The following is a 21,394-nucleotide window of genomic DNA, read 5'->3' on the forward strand; positions in this document are numbered from 1 at the left end:
GGGAAGACAGACAACAAAACAAAACATATTAACAAAATAAAACAGAATAGTAAATATGTACAAGTAAAATAAATAGAGTAATAAATCTGTACAAACGTATATACAGGTGCTGTGGGGAGGGGAAGGATGTACGGCTGGGGGGATGGGGAGGGGGAGAGTACTCCTTGCAGCTAAGAGCCCTACAATATGCTAGTTTATTGTTGTATTATCCTCTCCCAAGTGCTTAGTACAGTGCTCTGCACACCATAAGCACTCAATAATAATAATAATAACAATAATGGCATTTATTAAGTGCTTACTATGTGCAAAGCACTGTTCTAAGAGCTGGGGAGGTTACAAGGTGATCAGGTTGTCCCACGGGGGGGTTCACAATCTTAATCCCTATTTAATAATAATAATAATAATGGCATTTATTAAGCACTTACTATGTGCAAGGCACTGTTCTAAGCGCTGGGGAGGTTACAAGGTGATCAGGTTGTCCTAAGGGGGCTCACAGTCTTAATCCCTATTTTACAGATGAGGTAACTGAGGCCCAGAGAAGTGAAGTGACTTGCCCAAAGTCACACAGCTGACAAGTGGCAGGGCGGGGATTTGAACCCATGACCTCTGACTCCGAAGTCCGTGCTCTTTCCATTGAGCCACGCTTCTTCTCATGCTCCTACCTATTCTTGCTCCTCTCCCACTCCAGGTCAACCCACACACTTGGCTCTTCTAACACCAACCTACTTACAGTGCCTCAGTCTGGTCTTCCTTGCCATCAGCCCTTTGCTCCCATGCTCCTTCCTGCCTGGAACTTCCTCCCCACCTCATATTCAACAGGCCACCAAAGCCCCATTAACTGTGGTATATGCTCGGCTCAGTGGAAAGAGCACAGGCTTTGGAGTCAGAGGTCATGGGTTCGAATCCCGACTCTGCCAGATGTCTGCTGTATGACCTTGGGCAAGTCATTTAACTTCTCTGAGCCTCACTTACCTCATATGTAAAATGGGGATTAAGACTGTGAGGCCCACGTGGGACAACCTGATCACCTTGTATCCCCCCCAGCACTTAGAACAGTGCTTTGCACATAGTAAGTGCTTAACAAATGTCATTATTATCATTATGATTATTATTACTGTGTGTCAGGCTCTGTACTCAGCACAGGTGTGGATATAAGCAAATCAGGTTGGTCACAGAGCCTGTGCCACATGGGGCTCACAGTTTAATCCCCATTTTACAGATGAGGGAACTGAGGCACAGAAAAGTGAAGTGACTTCCCCAAGGCCACACAGAAGACAAGAGACGGAGCTGGGATTAGAACATATGACCTTCTAACTCCCAGGCCTGTGCTCTATCCACTACGCCATTAAAATCACTTCTCTTTTAGGAGGGCTTCCATGACTTAATGATAATAATAATAATAATAGTAATAGTACTTGTTAAGTGTTTACTATGCGCCAAACATTATTCTAAGCACTAGGGTAGATACAGGTTAGTCAGGTTGGACACAGTCCCTGTCCCATTTGGGGCTCACACTCTTAATTCCCATTTTATAAATGAGGTACCTGAGGCCCAGAGAAGTTAAGTAACTTGCCTAAGGTCACACAGCAGACATGTGGCAGGTCCGGGAATAGAATTCAGGAACTTCTGACTCCTTGATCGGTGCTCTATTCACTAAAAAACACTGCTCCATGTTCCTGCACATTCTCCTTCCCCTCTGCCTCGTCTTTACATCTTGGTCCTTTCCTTCAGAGCATTTTGTTAGGCACACTCCATCCACTCAGCACTTTACAGATCCTTATTCTTTGTTGCTGTAATGTTTTTAGTGCCTGTCTTACCCAATACACTGAAAACTCCTTGAGAGCAGGAATCACGTCTACCAACTTTATTGTTATTATTATCATTTACTCTATGGTGTTCTCACAAGTGTTTAGTACAATGTTCTGCACACAGTAAATGCTCAATAATTATCACTCTCTGATTGAGAATTAGGGATGGTTACGAAACTTGGCAGGTAGGAGTATGGCTGACTTAGTGGGTGAAGGGGGAAGGTAAGTATGAAGGCAAGAGCTGGCAGGACTGGAATGCTTCTAAAAGCTATCTATTTCATGCAGAGTCTTCGCCTTGGACAAAATGGCTGATGGAAATGACACTTCTATGAGAGAATTCGTTATTTTGGGATTAACGGACGATCCTGTCCTCCGGATCTTCCTCGTCATATTGTTTCTCGTGGTTTATGTTGTCACAGTCATGGGTAATCTCAGCATTATCATGTTAATCAGGGCCAGTTCCCAACTACACACGCCAATGTACCATTTTCTGAGCCATTTGGCTTTCATCGATTTTTGGTTTTCATCAACTGTCACGCCAAAGATGCTTAAGGGCTTCTTAGTGGAGAGAGACACAATATCCTTTCCTGGCTGTGTTGCCCAGTTCTGTTCTGCCTTTGCCTTTGGGACCTCAGAGGCCATTTTACTGGCTATGATGGCATATGATCGTTTTGTGGCCATCTGCAATCCCCTGCTCTATACCATCTCTATGTCCAATAAAGTCTGTGTCCAGCTCATAGCTACCTCCTATGTCGGGGGTTGTTTAAATAGCGTGTTATTTACCATTTGTGTGTTTAGTTTAGCCTTCTGCAGAGCCAGTGAAATCAATCATTTTTTCTGTGATTTCCCTCCATTAGTAGAACTTGCCTGCTCTGACGTTTCCCTGGCTCAAATTATTACTTCCATCTCTGCTGCCATGGTAATATTAATCACTGTCCCCACCATAATCATCTCTTATGTATACATCCTCTGTACCATCATGAGGATCCAAGCAAGCGACGGGAGACAGAAAGCTTTCTCTACCTGCACCTCCCACCTGACCACCCTTATTCTATTCTACGGCACCGTCTCGTTCACTTACGTGCAGCCCAACTCCAGCCGCTCCTTGGAGCAGAATAAAGTTGTGTCTCTGTTCTACACAGTGGTGATCCCCATGCTGAACCCCCTAATCTATACTCTGAGGAACAAGGACGTGAAGGGGGCCCTGATGACGATAATGCTCAAGAATGTTAGTTCTTGGTAAAACTGGATAAGGACATTCTCTTCACAGAAATGGGTTAGTATGGACTGTGTGACATGCCAACTGTCTCTTGTCAACTGTGAATTCCTTTTATGGGAGCTGGGATAGATCATAACAAATTCCAAGTGTAATTTATAAATAGTTGTATGTTAGATGTTAGAACAAGGATGTGAGAGAGACAGTGATAAGGATAATGCACAAGTATGAATAATTATTTTTAAATAAAATTTGGGATAATCCATTGATAATCCAAGGACGGTAAGAAAAAAGTATGTGCTCATTTGTTGTTTTGTTGACACATTCTAATTGGGAGTTTGAAAGAAATAAAAATTTGGGCACAACTCGTGGATACGTATCATTTTAGTTAAGAAAACAGGTGTTAGCATTCACATCTATATCCCGAGGATGTGCTCTGTACTAAAATTTTTGCCAGAAAATTCATTTTTCATGGATTAACACTGCCTTTAGATCATGTTGGGAAGCCACAGTCTAATGGAAAGAATACAGGCCTTGGAGTCATAAGACTTGGGTTCTAATCCCAGCTCCAACCACTTGTCTGCTCTGTCTTTGGATGTCACTTAATTTTTCTGTGCCTCAGTTACCTCATCAGTAAAATTGGAGTGAAGACTATGACCTCTTGTAGAACAGGCAATGAGTTATTTTTAAATTACCCCAGCACTTAATGCAACGCCTTCCAGCAATCATAAAAATAAAATAAAAATATATAAAAAATAAAAAAGTGAAATGGACTTTAATTTGGATTTGGAACAGGTCAAATCATTTCATCCCCCTTGAGACTGTGAAGAACAAGAAGGTTTTATGCCGTTGAGTCGTCTCCGACCCATAGTGATGCCATGGGCACATCTCTCCCAGAATGCCCCAACTCCAACCACAATTGTTCTGGTAGTGGATCCATAAAGTTTTCTTGGTAATAATATGGAAGCGGTTTACCGTTGCCTCCTTCCATGCAATCAACTTGAGTCTCTGCCCTCCACTCTCTCCCATGACGCTGCTGTCCAGCACAGTCGAGTTAGCTTTCTCGAAGAAGAAAATAAAAAGTCTTGTATACTGGAATTTCTGTTCAAATTTTGATAAACTTTGGAATTAGTTTAATAGCTTTTTTAAAAAACATTTACTCTTTCATGAATGACATATTCAAGCCTCCTTATTAATTTTTGATCCACTGTTTTGGGCGGTCTGTGGTTGGGAAATCACATTAATTAATTAATGCTAACAAAGATTCTGAACATCGAGCAGTCAATAGCTGTGGGTATGTTCTGATTTTAATGAGGTGCCATGGGTGGGAAGGATTCTGTCTTAGACATTTCTTGCTCCACAGGAATCCCTTACCCCATCCTGAAGAATTATCTTGGGAAATTATGGAAAACATATATGGAGTCCCCAGCAGAGATCTATTCATATGAAGGCTCGTGAAATCCGGATTTAAAGCAACACACTTTGGCGGGCAGCCCAGTTTGTCATTTCTGCCCTTTCCAGGCTGAACCCATCAAACTTAGGCATAGACTTTAACTGGTGGTGTCAATAATAATAATAATTAATGCAGGTGTATGTTAAGCCCTTACTATGGGCAAAGCACTGTTCTAAACACTGGGGTGGGGGGGGGGGAATACAAGGTGATCAGGTTGTTCCACATGGGACTCACAGTCTTAATCCCCATTTTACGGATGAGGTAACTGAGGCACAGAAAAGTTAAGTGGCTTGCCCAAGATCACACAGCTGACAAGTGGCTGAGCAGGATTTGAACCCATGACCTCTGACTCCCAAGCCCACGCTCTTTACACAATCCTTCCCCCAGACAAGGGGAACAGGAAGGGAAGGGAAAGTGTATCTCTCCAGGATAAAAATAGAGACTTTGGGAAAGGAATTGAAAGGAATTGAAATTGGGAAAGGAAAGGAATGGTCTGTACAAAGCCTCTTGCACTCTCACCCCTGCCAGTCACATTCATTCACTCCTTCAATCATATTTATTGAGCACTTACTGTGTGCAGAGCACTGTACTAAGCACTTAGGAAGTACAAATTGGTAACATATAGAGACAATCCCTACCCAGCAATGGGCTCACAGTCTAGAAGGGGTCCCACAGGCACCCAGATTGCCAAGAACTTGCAGGCTGTCAGGGTTGCTGCGCACGCTTACGAAATGGAACATATGTGGAAATGTTAAAAATTGATACTAGGAGGTAAAGTTGAGGATGCATTAACAAAGGTCTTGAAAAGCAACATGTCATGGGCCTGTGAGTTAAGAAGGCCTGGGTTCTAATCCCAATTTGGCCACTTGCCTGCCATGTGACCTTGGAAATTCACGTAACTTCTTTATGCCTCAGTTTTCTCATCTGTAAAATGGAGATTCAATACCTACTTAGACTGTGAGCCCCGTGTGGGACAGGGACTGTGTCTAATTTGATTGTGTCTACCTCAGTGTTTGGCACACTGGAAGTAATTAACAAATATTGCTAAAACAAGTCTTCAAATTTTCAAAAGTTTGGTAAACATAAGGCTAGGAATAAATGTTATCCAACACCATGGGGAACACACTTAGATATAAAGGGATTTGTCTGGAAGGAGATATATTGATGACTTTACATTGGGTAGGAGAGAATTCCTGACATGGGAACAGGTTAGTGTATAGACTCGAGTAATGGATAAATATTAATTTAGTCTCCTATGCCTAGATGGGTAATTCTTACCTCAATTTATGCAAGAATAAATACTTGGCTTATTTACTAAGTCCCTCTAAGCTCCTCTCTAGACTCTAAACTCCTTGTGGGCAGGGAACATAGCTACCAACTCTTTTATATTGTACTCTTCCAAGTGCTTAGTACACTGTTCTGCACACAATAAGTATTAAATACCACTGATGGATGCTATGAACAAAGTGTTGGGGTAACAGTCACTGCCCCCTTCAGAGGTAACAAACTAAGAGGGAGAGAAGGCAGATATTTTATTCCCATTTTAGAGTTAAGGCCCACAGAGATTAAGTGCTTTCTTTCTCAAGGTTACAAAGCAGGTCAGTGGCAGGTCTGGGACTAGAACTAGACTTCTAGTCCCAAGATCTTTCCATTGGAGAAAATATTGGTTCTTCTGAAAAAATGAAATAAAAAACAACTTTAAAAAAGCGATGGAGTTTCTTGAGATAACATTCACAATTCATTTTGCTGATATTTTTCTCCTCTTATTTTTCCTTCTTCAGCAGAAATTGCTCCAAACCATCTTAAACTAAGACCTGAATTAACTATCTTGCAAGATCCAGGAATAATCAGCAATACTGATTAGCTACCACCTCTCATATCATCAGTGTTAAGTTTCATTCAATTTTAATTTACCACATACGGAAAAGCACATATTTCCTACTGAGAGCTGTAACCCTGGCGTGTAGCTCCAAGGGAGACAGTTCCCAAATGCCCTAAACCCATGGCAGCCATGATAAAGCGCTATTTATACCCCAATAATCCCTTTGTGATCCTGAGATGTTTCTTTCCTACTCCAAAGGTGAGTGTCATACTTAAAAGGGAGTATAAAGAATTATTTTCAAAAGTGCTGATTTTAGATTTTAAAGCCATAACAATGCAGCAGATTTTATTATTATTGCGGCACTTGTTAGTGTTTACTATGTGCAATGCACTGGGTGTAAATACAAGATGATCAGGTTAGAGAAGCAGCGTGACTTAGTGGAAAGAGCATGGGCTTGGCAGTCAGAGGTCGTGGGTTCTAATCCTGTCTCCTCCACTTGTCTGCTGTGTGAAGTTGGTCAAGTCACTTAACTTCCTTGTGCCTCAGTTCCCTCATCTGTAAAATGGGGATTAAATCTGTGAACCCCATTTGGGACTACCTGATTACCCTTGTATCTGCTCCAGCACTTAGAATGGTGTTTGACACATAGTAAGTGCTTAACAAATACCACTATTATTATTATTATTATTATTACTACTACTACTACTACTATTATTATTGGACACAGCCCCTCACAGTCTTCCTAGCTTTTAATGAAGTGATACAAAGGGACAAGAATCTGAAAATTCTAAAGACTTTTTCAAATTATAAGGGGTTATTTGGATTTCAGAGTAGAGACCTAATTTCAAAATTGAATTCTCACATATGGTGGCAAAAATTCTGGAGATAGTGGATCTTAAACAGTTCAAAGGCAGTTAATTTCACCAAGTGAGTAATGCTTTAGAAAACTCCACTGCTTTAGTATTTTCTGCACATCTGAGATGAATTACAGAGTTTATGAACTTCTTCCATAGCAATATCTATCAATTAATCAATCATATTTATTGAGTGCTTACTGTATGCGGAGCACTATACTATCATTATAGTTTTCTTTGACTTTAATTGTTCATATCATTAAATACAAGATACTTTCTGGAGCTCCAATTATCTTTAGTACCAGAAATACAAAAAATAGTTCAATTTTTGACACTTCGTATCCTAGTTTATACTGTTGTACTTTTTCTTTTATATCTAGTTTCCTATCTTTCCTTTTAGTTTACTTCCCTATCTCCCCTTAGGTCTCTGTGACTTTTATTGAACTAAATGTTCAGTAGATTGTAGTAACGCAGTAAGTCCTGTTACTCTGACAACTACTATAAAAGCTTCTAGGATTTCAGGCTACCATTGCAATTGCTAGCTTCAGTAAATGCCCATTTCTCTCAGATTTTGATAGTATTATAATATTTAGTGAGTAAGACCGGTTGCTGAGACTGACATTACAGTATCCCTGTCCTTATACTCTGGTCTAGTAAGTAATAATGATAATAACCATATAATATAATTGTGGTATTTGTTAAGTACTTATGATATGGCAAGCATTGTACTAAGGTCTGGGAACTATGCAAGATAAGGAGATCAGATGCAGTTTTTGTCCTACTATCTGCCACGTTAGACTTCATTAAGGAGAAGGGGCCTCTATGGCCCTATGGCATTTACCCTTTCTGTCAAACTCTCTGTTGTCAAACTGCGTAATGAATCATTTTGTTTAACAAACTGGATTCAGGTAGACCCTGAAATCAACCAGAGGGCTCAGCCCTTAAACAGTAGTGGAAGGTAGAGAGAAAACTATTGTCACCTACCTAGTATTGGGAGCCTCTTTGCCATCTCATTTCTCCCACTCATGAAGCACATTGGGCAGAATTATCATTAGGGCCAATATATTTGACTTAAATAACATTCTGCAACTACACCAATATTTTCAATCTTTTGAAAAGAAATTTTTTTGTGGCTGAATTTCAACTAAGTCTCAAGTACATATTTCAGGAATCCACAAGCCTCACTGTTTCATGGACAGTCTAATAATAATAATGATAATAATTATGGTATCTATTAAGTGCTTACTATGTGCCAAGCACTGTTCTAATCGTTGGGGTAGATACAAGGTAATCAGGTTGTCCCACATGGGGCTCACAGTCCTAATCCCCATTTTTGCAGATGAGGTAACTGAGACATGGAGAAGTTACGTGGCTTGCCCAAGGTCACACAGCAGACAAGTGGCAGAGCTGGGATTTGAATCCATGTCCTCTGATTCCCAAGCCAGTGCTCTTTCTACTTGAACCAAGTTGTGGCAATATGTTGTCCACACCTCACTCCTTCACAGGCCATGCAGGGAAGAATTACTGCTCCCTGTAGCTGAGAAAGAAGCATAGCTTTCTGGTCCAACTTCCAACTCCAGTTTCTGTCTGCTGACTCCCTCTGGCTTCTGAACAATCCTATTGGGATAGTGTCTAGCAAAAGGAGTCAGAGAATAGAGGAGAGAGAGACAATCTTAATAACACCAGTCTTTTTGCTTTTAGTTTTGATCAGGTAGGCGACTGGGCAGAGAGAAGTGAATGAGGAAGATACTTTTCTGAGAAGAAAGACTCCCAGCCATCAGGAGACCTTTGCTGAGTTGAGGTGATTGAGTAGGTAACTGAGTGTTTGTGATGCCACCCTAAGGATGCCACCATTAGTGATGCCATTCTACAGAGGGTGGCCATTTCCTGTCCTCACGTGGGAAGGAATTGGCTATACCCTCTCTGGGGCTGCATTACCAAAGCATAAAGTGCTCTGGGTTTGGTGCAGGGCAAACAGTGCTACACAGAGATGTCACGTGAAACACTGCAAATGAGCATGTCTCAAGAATATATGTAATAGCAGTAAAAAATGATGTGTGATCTACGAGTAATTTTAATTACACAATCATCAAATGTCAAAATTGCAATTCTTCAAAGTTGTGAAGTGAAAATCTTTGCACTTTGCAAGGTTGTCTTGCCACGCCCACACCATTTGCTGCATCCTGGTGTCAGTGAACTCTGTGAGCTGCCTCTCTTTGTTATCATCTGAAGTCAACCTGGTTTGAAAGAGCATGTGTGGAATCTCTAGTGAATGACATTCTGTAGTTAATATGGCAGTGGAATCAAAGCTTTGAAGGTCTCTGCTTTTCTTGAATGGCATCTTACGTTCTCTATCTTTCTATCCACTAGCCTGGCAACTGATTTTGGATATGATTTCAGGAGATAGTATTACTGGTCTTTATAGACTATACAAAGAATTAACTTCTCATGAAAGCACTCTGTATTTACCCAAATTCTGGCAGTCAGTTTTACTAGAGAGGAAATGCAAAGGTGTTATTTCTAAATAATGTATTTAGTTTGTTGTCTGCTAATATATTTTTTCAGTTATTAGTAATTTTAAGCTCCATTGTTCTTAGATATTTAATCTTAAAAATGGGTGAAGAATGTATTTATATCAGTCTATCAATAATGTTTACTGAACACTTACAGTGTGTAGAGCACTGTACTAAGCGTGTGAAAGAACGTTGGGTGTAAAAGATGCAATCCCCACCCTCTAGTAGGTCAGAGTATAGAGGGGGAGATGAATGCAAAATTGTTTAAAGTGAAAAAGAGAAAAAGAATGAAAAGATGGATAATGGAATATATGTCTTTAAATGATGTAAATTGATGAATACAAAATGCTATGAGTAGCTGAGTTCTCGAGAGCTGAGACCTCTTCCTTGACTAAACCCTTATTTCCCCTACTTCCTTTCCCTTCTGCATTGTCCTTGCACTTGGATTTTTGGGCTTTATTCACCCCACCCTCAGCCCCACAGCACTACTGTACATATCCATAATGTATTTTAATGTCTGTCCCTCTAGGCTGTACACTCCTTGTGGGCAGCGAGCATGTCTACCATCTCTGTTCCATTGTCCTCTCCCAAAAGTTTATTGCACTGCTCTGCACACACTAAGCACTCAACAGACCCAATTGGTTGATTGATGGATTGATTATTACTTAGGGAGAAAAACCTGGGGAGAAGAAAATTAATGGAGAAATTCCTCCTGGAGGAGGAGAGTCATCAGGAGGATTCTGAGGCTGAGTAGAGCTCTGGCCTGATAGATTTGAAAAGGAATGTAGCTTCAGGCAGAGGGGAGGGCATGAGCAAAAGGTGGGGGCTTGAGAAAGTGTCCACTACAGTTCTCCCCCTAATAATAATAATAATAATAATAATAATAATAATAATGTCATTTATTAAGTGCTTACTATGTGCAAAGCACTGTTCTAAGAGCTGGGGAGGTTACAAGGTGATTAGGTTGTCCCACAGGGGGCTCACAATCTTAATCCCCATTTGCCAGATGAGGTAACAGGCCCAGAAAAGTGAAGTGACTTGCCCAAAGTCACACAGCTGACAATTGGCAGAGCCAGGATTTGAACCCATTACTTCTGACTCCAAAGTTCTGCTCTTTCCACTGAGGCACACTGCTTCTCACGCTCCTACCTATTCTTGCTCCTTTCCCACTACAACTCAACCCACACACTTGGCTCTTCTATTACCAACCTACTTACTGTGCCTCAGTCTGGTCTTCCTTGTCATCAGCCCTTTGCTCTCATGCTCCTTCCTGCCTGGAACTCCCTCCCCACCTCATATTCAACAGGCCACCAAAGCCCTATTAACTGTGGTATACGCTCGGCTCAGTGGAAAGAACATGGGCTTTGGAGTCAGAGGTCATGTGTTCGAATCCCGCCTCCGCCACATGTCTGCTGTATGACCTTGGGCAAGTCATTTAATTTCTCTGAGCCTCAGTTACCTGATCTGTAAAATGGGGATTAAGACTGTGAGCCCCACGTGGGACAACCTGATCACCTTGTATCTCCCCAGCGCTTAGAACAGTGCTTTGCACATAGTAAGCACTTAACAAATGTCATTATTATTATTATTATTACTATGTGCCAGGCTCTGTACTCAGCACAGGTGTGGATACAACCAAATAAGGTTGGACACAGAGCCTGTGCCACATGGGGAGCACATTTTAATCCCCATTTTACAGATGAGGGAACTGAGGCACAGAAAGGTGAAGTGACTTCCCCAAGGCCACACAGCAGACAAGTGATGGAGCTGGGATAGAACATATGACCTTCTAACTCCCAGGCCTGTGCTCTATCCTCTATGCCATTAAAATCACTTCTCTTCCAGGAGGGCTTCCACAACATAAAGATAATAATAATAATAGTACTTGTTAAGCGCTTACTATATGCCAAACATTATTCTAAGCACTAGGGTAGATACAGGTTAGTCAGGTTGGACACAGTCCCTGCCCCATTTGGGGCTCACACTCTTAATTCCCATTTTATAAATGAGGTACCTGAGGCCCAGAGAAGTTAAGTAACTTGCCTAAGGTCACACAGCAGACATGTGGCAGGTCCGGGAATAGAATTCAGGATCTTCTGACTCCGAGATCCGTGCTCTATTCACTAAAAAACACTGCTCCACCTCCCTGCACATTCTCCTTCCCCTCTGCCACGTCTTTACATCTTGGTCCTTTCCTTCAGAGCATTTCGTTAGGCACACTCCATCCACTCAGCACTTATGTACAAATCCTTATTCTTTGTTGCCTCCCCTGGCTGTAATGCTTTTAGTGCCTGTCTTACCCAATAGACTGTAAACTCCTTGAGAGAAGGAATCACGTCTACCAACTTTATTGTCATTATTATCATTTACTTTATGGTGTTCTCACAAGTGTTTCATACAATGCTCTGCACACAGTAAATGCTCAATAATTATCACTCTCTGATTGAGAGTTAGGGATGGTTACGATACTTGGCAAGTAGGAATAAGGTTGACTTGGTGAAGGGGGAAGGTAAGTATGAAGGCGAGAGCTGGCAGGACTGGAATGCTTCTAAAATCTATCTTTTTCATCCAGAGTCTTCGACTTGGACAAAATGGCTGATGGAAATGACACTTCTATGAGAGAGTTCATTATTTTGGGATTAACGGACGATCCTGTCCTCCGGATCTTCCTCGTCACATTGTTTCTCGTGGTTTATGTTGTCACAGTCATGGGTAATCTCAGCATTATCATGTTAATCAGGGCCAGTTCCCAACTTCAAACACCAATGTACCATTTTCTGAGCCATTTGGCTTTCATCGATTTTTGGTTTTCATCAACTGTCACGCCAAAGATGCTTAAGGGCTTCTTAGTGGAGAGAGACACAATATCCTTTGCTGGCTGTGTTGCCCAGTTCTGTTCTGCCTTTACTTTTGGGACCTCAGAGACCATCTTACTGGCTATGATGGCATATGACCGTTTTGTGGCCATCTGCAATCCCCTGCTCTATACCATCTCTATGTCCAATAAAGTTTGTGTCCAGCTCATAGCTACCTCCTATGTCGGGGGTTGTTTAAATAGCGTGTTATTTACCATTTGTGTGTTTAGTTTAGCCTTCTGCAGAGCCAGTGAAATCAATCATTTTTTCTGTGATTTCCCTCCATTAGTAGAACTTGCCTGCTCTGACGTTTCCCTGGCTCAAATTATTACTTCCATCTCTGCTGCCATGGTAATATTAATCACTGTCCCCACCATAATCATCTCTTATGTATACATCCTCTGTACCATCATGAGGATCCAGGCAAGCGACGGGAGACAGAAAGCTTTCTCTACCTGCACATCCCACCTGACCACCCTTATTCTATTCTACGGCACCGTCACGTTCACTTACGTGCAGCCCAACTCCAGCCGCTCCTTGGAGCAGAATAAAGTTGTGTCTCTGTTCTACACAGTGGTGATCCCCATGCTGAACCCCCTAATCTATACTCTGAGGAACAAGGATGTGAAGGGGGCCCTGATGAAAATAATGGGCAAGAATGTTAGTTCTTGGTAAAACTGGATAAGGACATTCTCTTCACAGAAATGAGTTAGTATGGACTGTGTGACATGCCAACTGTCTCTTGTCAACTGTGAATTCCCTTTGTGGGAGCTGGGATAGATCATAACAAATTCCAATTGTAATTTATAAATAGTTGTATGTTAGAACAAGGATGTGAGAGAGGCAGTGATAAGGATAATGCACAAGTATGAATAATTATTTTTAAATAAAATTTGGGATAATCCATTGATAATCCAAGGACGGTAAGAAAAAAGTACGTGATCATTTGTTGTTTTGTTGACACATTCTAATTGGGAGTTTGAAAGAAATAAAAATTTGGGCACTACTCGTGGATACGTAGAATTTTATTAAGAAAACATTCACATCTATATCCCGGGAATGTGCTCTGTACCAAAATTTTTGCCAGAAAATTCATTTTTCATGGATTAACACTGCCTTTAGATCATGTTGGGAAGCAGTGCGGTCTAATGGAAAGAATACAGGCCTTGGAGTCATAAGACTTGGGTTCTAATCCCAGCTCCAACCACTTGTCTTCTGCGTCCTTGGATCAGTCACTTAATTTTTCTGTGCCTCAGTTACCTCATCAGTAAAATTGGAGTGAAGACTACGACCTCTTGTAGGACAGGCAATGTGTTATTTTTAAATTACCCAGCACTTAATGCAACGCCTTCCAGCAAACATCATAAAAAAAATAAAAATATATAAAAAATAAAACAGTGAAATGGACTTTAATTTGGATTTGGAACAGGTCAAAATCATTTCAGCCCCTTGAGATTGTGAAGAACAAGAAGGTTTATGCCACTGAGTCGTCTCTGACCCACAGCGATGCCATGGGCACATCTCTCCCAGAATGCCCCAACTCCAACCACAATTGTTCTGGTAGTGGATCCATAGAGTTTTCTTGGTAATAATATGGAAGCAGTTTACCGTTGCCTCCTTCCATGCAATCAACTTGAGTCTCCACCCTCCACTCTCTCCCATGCCGCTGCTGTCCAGCACAGTCGAGTTAGCTTTCTCGAAGAAGGAAATAAAAAGTTTTGTATACTGGAATCTCTGTTCAAATTTTGATAAACTTTGGAATTAGTTTAATAGCTTTTTAAAAAACATTTACTCTTTCATGAAGAACATATTCAAGCCTCCTTATTCGTTTTTGATCCACTGTTTTGGGCGGTCTGTGGTTGGGAAATCACATTAATTAATTAATGCTAACAAAAATTCTGAACATCGAGCAGTCGATAGCTGTGGGTGTGTTCTGATTTTAATGAGGTGTCATGGGTGGGAAGGATTCTGTCTTAGACATTTCTTGCTCCACGGGAATCCCTTACCCCATCCTGAAGAATTATCTTGGGAAATTATGGAAAAGGTATATGGAGTCCCCAGCAGAGATCTATTCATATGAAAGCTCATGAGATCCGGATTTAAAGCAACACACTTTGGCGGGCAGCCCAGTTTGTCATTTCTGCCCCTTCCAGGCTGAACCCATCAAACTTAGGCATAGACTTTAACTGGTGGTGTCAATAATAATAATAATTAATTCTGGTGTATGTTAAGCACTTACTATGGGCGAAGAACTGTTCTAAGCACTGGGGGGCACGGGGGGAGTACAAGGTGATCAGGTTGTTCCACATGGGACTCACACTCTTAATCCCCAATTTGCAGATAAGGTAACTGAGGCACAGAAAAGTTATGTGGCTTGCCCAAAATCACACAGCTGACAAGTGGCTGAGTCAGGATTCGAACCCATGACCTCTGACTCCCAAGCCCACACTCTTCACACAATCCTTCCCCCAGGCAAGGGGAACAGAAAGGGAAGGGAAAGTGTATCTCTCCAGGATAAAAATAGAGACTTTGGGAAAGGAATTGAAAGGAATTGAAATTGGGAAAGGAAAGGATTAGTCTGTCCAAAGCCTCTTGCACTCTCACACCTGCCAGTCAAATTCATTCACTCCTTCATATTTATTGAGCGCTTACTGTGTGCAGAGCACTGTACTAAGCACTTAGGAAGTACAAATTGGTAACATATAGAGGCGATCCCTACCCAGCAATGGGCTCACAGTCTAGAAGGGGTCCCACAGGCACCCAGATTGCCAAGAACTTGCAGGCTGTCAGTGTTGCTGCGCACACTTACAAAATGGAACATATGTGGAAATGTTAAAAATTGATACTAGGAGGTAAAGTTGAGGATGCATTAACAAAGGTCTTGAAAAGCAACATGTCATGGGCCTGGAAGTTAAGAAGGCCTGGATTCTAATCCCAATTTGGCCACTTGCCTGCCATGTGACCTTGGAAATTCATGTAACTTCTTTATGCCTCAGTTTTCTCATCTGTAAAATGGAGATTCAATACCTACTTAGACTGTGAGCCCCGTGTGGGACAGGGACTGTGTCTAATTTGATAACCTTGTGTCTACCTCAGTGTTTGGCACACTGGAAGTAATTAACATATATTGCTAAAACAAGTCTTCAAATTTTCAAAAGTTTAGTAAACAAAAGGCTAGGAATAAATGTTATCCAACACCACGGGGAACACATTTAGATATAAAGGGATTTGTCTGAAAGGAGATATATTGATGATTTTTCATTGGGTAGGAGAGAATTCCTGACATGGGAACAGATTAGTGGATAGACTCGAATAATGGGATAAATATTAATTTAGTCTCCTATGCTTAGATGGGTAATTCTTATCTCAATTTATGCAAGACTAAATACTTGGCTTATTTACTAAGTCCCTCTAAGCTCCTCTCTAGACTCTAAACTCCTTGTGGGCAGGGAACATAGCTACCAACTCTCTTATATTGTCCTCTTCCAAGTGCTTAGTACACTGTTCTGCACACAATAAGTATTAAATACCACTGATGGATGCTATGAACAAAGTGTTGGGGTAACAGTCACTGCCCCCTTCAGAGGTAACAAACTAAGAGGGAGAGAAGGCAGATATTTTATTCCCATTTTAGAGTTAAGGCCCACAGAGATGAAGTGCTTTCTTTCTCAAGGTTACGAGGCAGGTCAGTGGCAGGTCTGGGACTAGAACTAGACTTCTAGTCCCAAGATCTTTCCATTGGAGAAAATATTGGTTCTTCTGAAAAAATGAAATAAAAAACAACTTTAAAAAAGCAATGGAGTTTCTGGAGATAACATTCACAGTTCATTTTGCTGATATTTTTCTCCTCTTATTTTCCTTCTTCGGCAGAAATTGCTCCAAACCGTCTTAAACTAAGACCTGAATTAACTATCTTGCAAGATCCAGGAATAACTTAATAAGTTAAGTAACTTGCCTAAGGTCACACAGCAGACATGTGGCAGGTCCGGGAATAGAATTCAGGATCTTCTGACTCCTAGATCCGTGCTCTATTCACTAAAAAACACTGCTCCACCTCCCTGCACATTCTCCTTCCCCTCTGCCTCGTCTTTACATCTTGGTCTTTTCCTTCAGAGCATTTCGTTAGGCACACTCCATCCACTCAGCACTTATGTACAGATCCTTATTCTTTGTTGCCTCCCCTGGCTGTAATGTTTTTAGTGCCTGTCTTACCCAATAGACTGTAAACTCCTTGAGAGAAGGAATCACGTCTACCAACTTTATTGTTATTATTATCATTTACTTTATGGTGTTCTCACAGTATTTAATACAATGCTCTGCACACAGTAAATGCTCAATAATTATCACTCTGATTGAGAGTTAGGGATGCTTACGATACTTGGCAGGTAGGAGTAAGGTTGACTTAGTGGGTGAAGGGGGAAGGTAAGTATGAAGGCGAGATCTGGCAGGACTGGAATGCTTCTAAAATCTATCTTTTTCATCCAGAGTCTTCGCCTTGGACAAAATGGCTGATGGAAACGACACTTCTATGAGAGAGTTCATTATTTTGGGATTAACGGACGATCCTGTCCTCCGGATCTTCCTCGTCACATTGTTTCTCGTGATTTATGTTGTCACAGTCATGGGTAATCTCAGCATTATCATGTTAATCAGGGCCAGTTCCCAACTTCACACGCCAATGTACCATTTTCTGAGCCATTTGGCTTTCATCGATTTTTGGTTTTCATCAACTGTCACTCCAAAGATGCTTAAGGGCTTCTTAGTGGAGAGAGACACAATATCCTTTGCTGGCTGTGTTGCCCAGTTCTATTCTGCCTTTGCTTTTGGGACCTCAGAGGGCATCTTACTGGCTATGATGGCATATGACCGTTTTGTGGCTATCTGCAATCCCCTGCTCTATACCATCTCTATGTCCAATAAAGTCTGTGTCCAGCTCATAGCTACCTCCTATGTCGGGGGTTGTTTAAATAGCGTGTTATTTACCATTTCTGTGTTTAGTTTAGGCTTCTGCAGATCCAATGAAATCAATCATTTTTTCTGTGATTTCCCTCCGTTAGTAGAACTTGCTTGCTCTGACGTTTCCCTGGTTCTAATCATTACTTCCATCTCTGCTGCCATCGTAATATTAAGCACTGTCCCCACCATAATCATCTCTTATGCATACATCCTCTGTGCCATCATGAGGATCCAGGCAGGCCATGGGAGACAGAAAGCTTTCTCTACCTGCACCTCCCACCTGACCACCCTTATTCTATTCTATGGCACCGTCACATTCACTTACGTGCAGCCCAGCTCCAGCCGCTCCTTGGAGCAGAATAAAGTTGTGTCTCTGTTCTACACAGTGGTGATCCCCATGCTGAACCCCCTAATCTATACTCTGAGGAACAAGGATGTGAAGGGGGCCCTGATGAATATAATGGGCAAGAATGTTAGTTCTTGGTAAAACTGGATGAGGAGATTCTCTTCACAGAAATGGGTTAGCATCAACTCTGTGACATGCCAACTGTCTCTTGTCAACTACGAATTCCCTTTATGGGACCTGGGATAGATCATAACAACTTCCAGTTATAATTAATGAATAGTTATATGTTAGATGTTAGAACAAGGATGTGAGAGAGGCAGTGTTAAGGATAATGCACAAGTATGAATAACTATTTTTAAATAAAATTTGGGATAATCCATTGATAATCCAAGGACGGTAAGAAAAAAGTACGTGCTCATTTGTTGTTTTGTTGACACATTCTAATTGGGAGTTTGAAAGAAATAAAAATTTGGGCACTACTCGTGGATACGTATCATTTTAGTTAAGAAAACATTCACATCTATATCCCGGGAATGTGCTCTGTACCAAAATTTTTGCCAGAAAATTCATTTTTCATGGATTAACACTGCCTTTAGATCATGTTGGGAAGCAGTGCGGTCTAATGGAAAGAATACAGGCCTTGGAGTCATAAGACTTGGGTTCTAATCCCAGCTCCAACCACTTGTCTTCTGCGTCCTTGGATCAGTCACTTAATTTTTCTGTGCCTCAGTTACCTCATCAGTAAAATTGGAGTGAAGACTACGACCTCTTGTAGGACAGGCAATGTGTTATTTTTAAATTACCCCAGCACTTAATGCAACACCTTCCAGCAAACATCGTAAAAATAAAATGAAAATATATAAAAAATAAAACAGTGAAATGGACTTGAATTTGGATTTGGAACAGGTCAAAATCATTTCATCCCCCTTGAGATTGTTAAGAACAAGAAGGTTTATACCACTGAGTCGTCTCTGACCCACAGCGATGCCATGGGCACATCTCTCCCAGAATGCCCCAACTCCAACCACAATTGTTCTGGTAGTGGATCCATAGAGTTTTCTTGGTAATAATATGGAAACAGTTTACCGTTGCCTCCTTCCATGCAATCAACTTGAGTCTCCACCCTCCACTCTCTCCCATGCCGCTGCTGTCCAGCACAGTCGAGTTAGCTTTCTCGAAGAAGAAAATAAAAAGTTTTGTATACTGGAATTTCTGTTCATATTTTGATAAACTTTGGAATTAGTTTAATAGCTTTTTAAAAAACACTTACTCTTTCATGAAGAACATATTCAAGCCTCCTCATGAGTTTTTGATCCACTGTTTTGGGTGGTCTGTGGTTGGGAAATCACATTAATTAATTAATGCTAACAAAGATTCTGAACATCGAGCAGTCAATAGCTGTGGGTATGTTCTGATTTTAATGAGGTGCCATGGGTGGGAAGGATTCTGTCTTAGACATTTCTTGCTCCACAGGAATCCCTTACCCCATCCTGAAGAATTATCTTGGGAAATTATGGAAAAGGTATATGGATTCCCCAGCAGAGATCTATTCATATGAAGGCTCATGACATCCGGATTTAAAGCAACACAGTTTGGCAGGCAGCCCAGTTTGTCATTTCTGCCCTTTCCAGGCTGAACCCATCAAACGTATGCATAGACTTTAACTGGTGGTGTCAATAATAATAATAATAATGCTGGTGTATGTTAAGCACTTACTATGGGCAAAGCACTGTTCTAAGCATGGGGCGGGGAATACAAGGTGATCAGGTTGTTCCACATGGGACTCACAGTCTTAATCCCCATTTTAGAGATAATGTAACTGAGGCACAGAAAAGTTGAGTGGCTTGCCCAAGATCACACAGCTGACAAGTGGCTGAGTCAGGATTCGAACCCATGACCTCTGACTCCCAAGCCCACACTCTTTACACAATCCTTCCCCCAGGCAAAGGGAACAGAAAGGGAAGGGAAAGTGTATATCTCCAGGATAAAAATAAAGACTTTGGGAAAGGAATTGAAAGGAATTGAAATTGGGAAAGGAAAGGAATGGTCTGTACAAAGCCTCTTGCACACTCACCCCTGCCAGTCACATTCATTCACTCCTTCAGTCATATTTACTGAGCGCTTACTGTGTGCAGAGCACTGTACTAAGCACTTGGGAAGTACAAATTGGTAACATATAGAGACGATCCCTACCCAGCAGTGGGCTCACAGTCTAGAAGGGGTCCCACAGGCACCCAGATTGCCAAGAACTTGCAGGCTGTCAGTGTTGCTGCGCACGCTTACAAAATGGAACATATGTGGAAATGTTAAAAATTGATACTAGGAGGAAAAGTTGAGGATGCATTAACAAAGGTCTTGAAAAGCAACATGTCATGGGCCTATAAGTTAAGAAGGCCTGGGTTCTAATGCCAATTTGGCCACTTGCCTGCTGTGTGACCTTGGAAATTCATGTAACTTCTTTATGCCTCAGTTTTCTCATCTGTAAAATGGAGATTCAATACCTACTTAGACTGTGAGCCCCATGTGGGACAGGGACTGTGTCTAATTTGATAACCTTGTGCCCACCTCAGTGTTTGGCACACTGGAAGTAAATAACAAATACTGCTAAAACAAGTCTTCAAATTTTCAAAAGTTTAGTAAATGAAAGGCTAGGAATAAATGTTATCCAACACCATGGGGAACACACTTAGATATAAAGGGATTTGTCTGGAAGGAGATATATTGATGACTTTACATTGGGTAGGAGAGAATTCCTGACATGGGAACAGGTTAGTGGATAGACTCGAATAATGGGATAAATATTAATTTAGTCTCCTATGCCTAGGTGGGTAAGTCTTATTTCAATTGATGCAAGAGTAAATACTTGGCTTATTTACTAAGTCCCTCTAAGCTCTTCTCTAGACTCTAAACTCCTTGTGGGCAGGAAACATAGCTACCAACTCTCTTATATTGTACTCTTCCAAGTGCTTAGTGCACTGTTCTGCACACAATAAGTATTAAATACCACTGATGGATACTATGAACAAAGTGTTGGGGTAACAGTCACTGCCCCCTTCACAGGTAACAAACTAAGAGGGAGAGAAGGCAGATATTTTATTCCCATTTTAGAGTTAAGGCCCACAGAGATGAGTGCTTTCTTTCTCAAGGTTACAAAGCAGGTCAGTGGCAGGTCTGGGACTAGAACTAGACTTCTAGTCCCTAGATCTTTCCACTGGAGAAAATATTGGTTCTTTTGAAAAAATGAAATAAAAAACAACTTTAAAAAAGCAATGGAGTTTCTGGAGATAACATTCACAATTCATTTTGCTGATATTTTTGTCCTCTTATTTTCCTTCTTCAGCAGAAATTGCTCCAAGCCATCTTAAACTAAGTCCTGAATTCACCATCTTGCAAGATCCAGGAATAATCAGCAATATAGATTAGCTACCACCTCTCATATCATCAGTGTTGTTTCATTCAATTTTAATTTACCACATACAGAAAAGGATATATTTCCTACTGAGAGATGTAACCCTGGCTTGTAGCTCCAAGGGAGACAGTTCCCAAATGCCCTAAACCCATGGCAGCCATG

General features: G+C 41.2%; 3 protein-coding genes across 3 annotated transcripts; all 3 read left to right on the forward strand.

Moving 5' to 3' along the window:
• Positions 1-2,109: 2,109 nt before the first annotated feature.
• LOC119943858 (olfactory receptor 478-like) lies at positions 2,110-3,051 on the forward strand. The gene has a single exon (XM_038765043.1). The coding sequence runs from the start codon at positions 2,113-2,115 to the stop codon at positions 3,049-3,051; it is 939 nt and encodes a 312-aa protein (XP_038620971.1). The 5' UTR covers positions 2,110-2,112.
• A 9,203-nt stretch (positions 3,052-12,254) lies between these two features.
• LOC119943845 (olfactory receptor 478-like) lies at positions 12,255-13,196 on the forward strand. The gene has a single exon (XM_038765022.1). The coding sequence runs from the start codon at positions 12,258-12,260 to the stop codon at positions 13,194-13,196; it is 939 nt and encodes a 312-aa protein (XP_038620950.1). The 5' UTR covers positions 12,255-12,257.
• Positions 13,197-17,022: 3,826 nt separating this feature from the next.
• LOC119943875 (olfactory receptor 482-like) lies at positions 17,023-17,964 on the forward strand. Its single transcript, XM_038765060.1, has one exon. The coding sequence runs from the start codon at positions 17,026-17,028 to the stop codon at positions 17,962-17,964; it is 939 nt and encodes a 312-aa protein (XP_038620988.1). The 5' UTR covers positions 17,023-17,025.
• The last annotated feature ends 3,430 nt before the right edge of the window (positions 17,965-21,394 follow it).

The sequence above is a fragment of the Tachyglossus aculeatus genome, chromosome 22, assembly GCF_015852505.1.
Source record: "Tachyglossus aculeatus isolate mTacAcu1 chromosome 22, mTacAcu1.pri, whole genome shotgun sequence".
Taxonomy (NCBI): domain Eukaryota; kingdom Metazoa; phylum Chordata; class Mammalia; order Monotremata; family Tachyglossidae; genus Tachyglossus; species Tachyglossus aculeatus.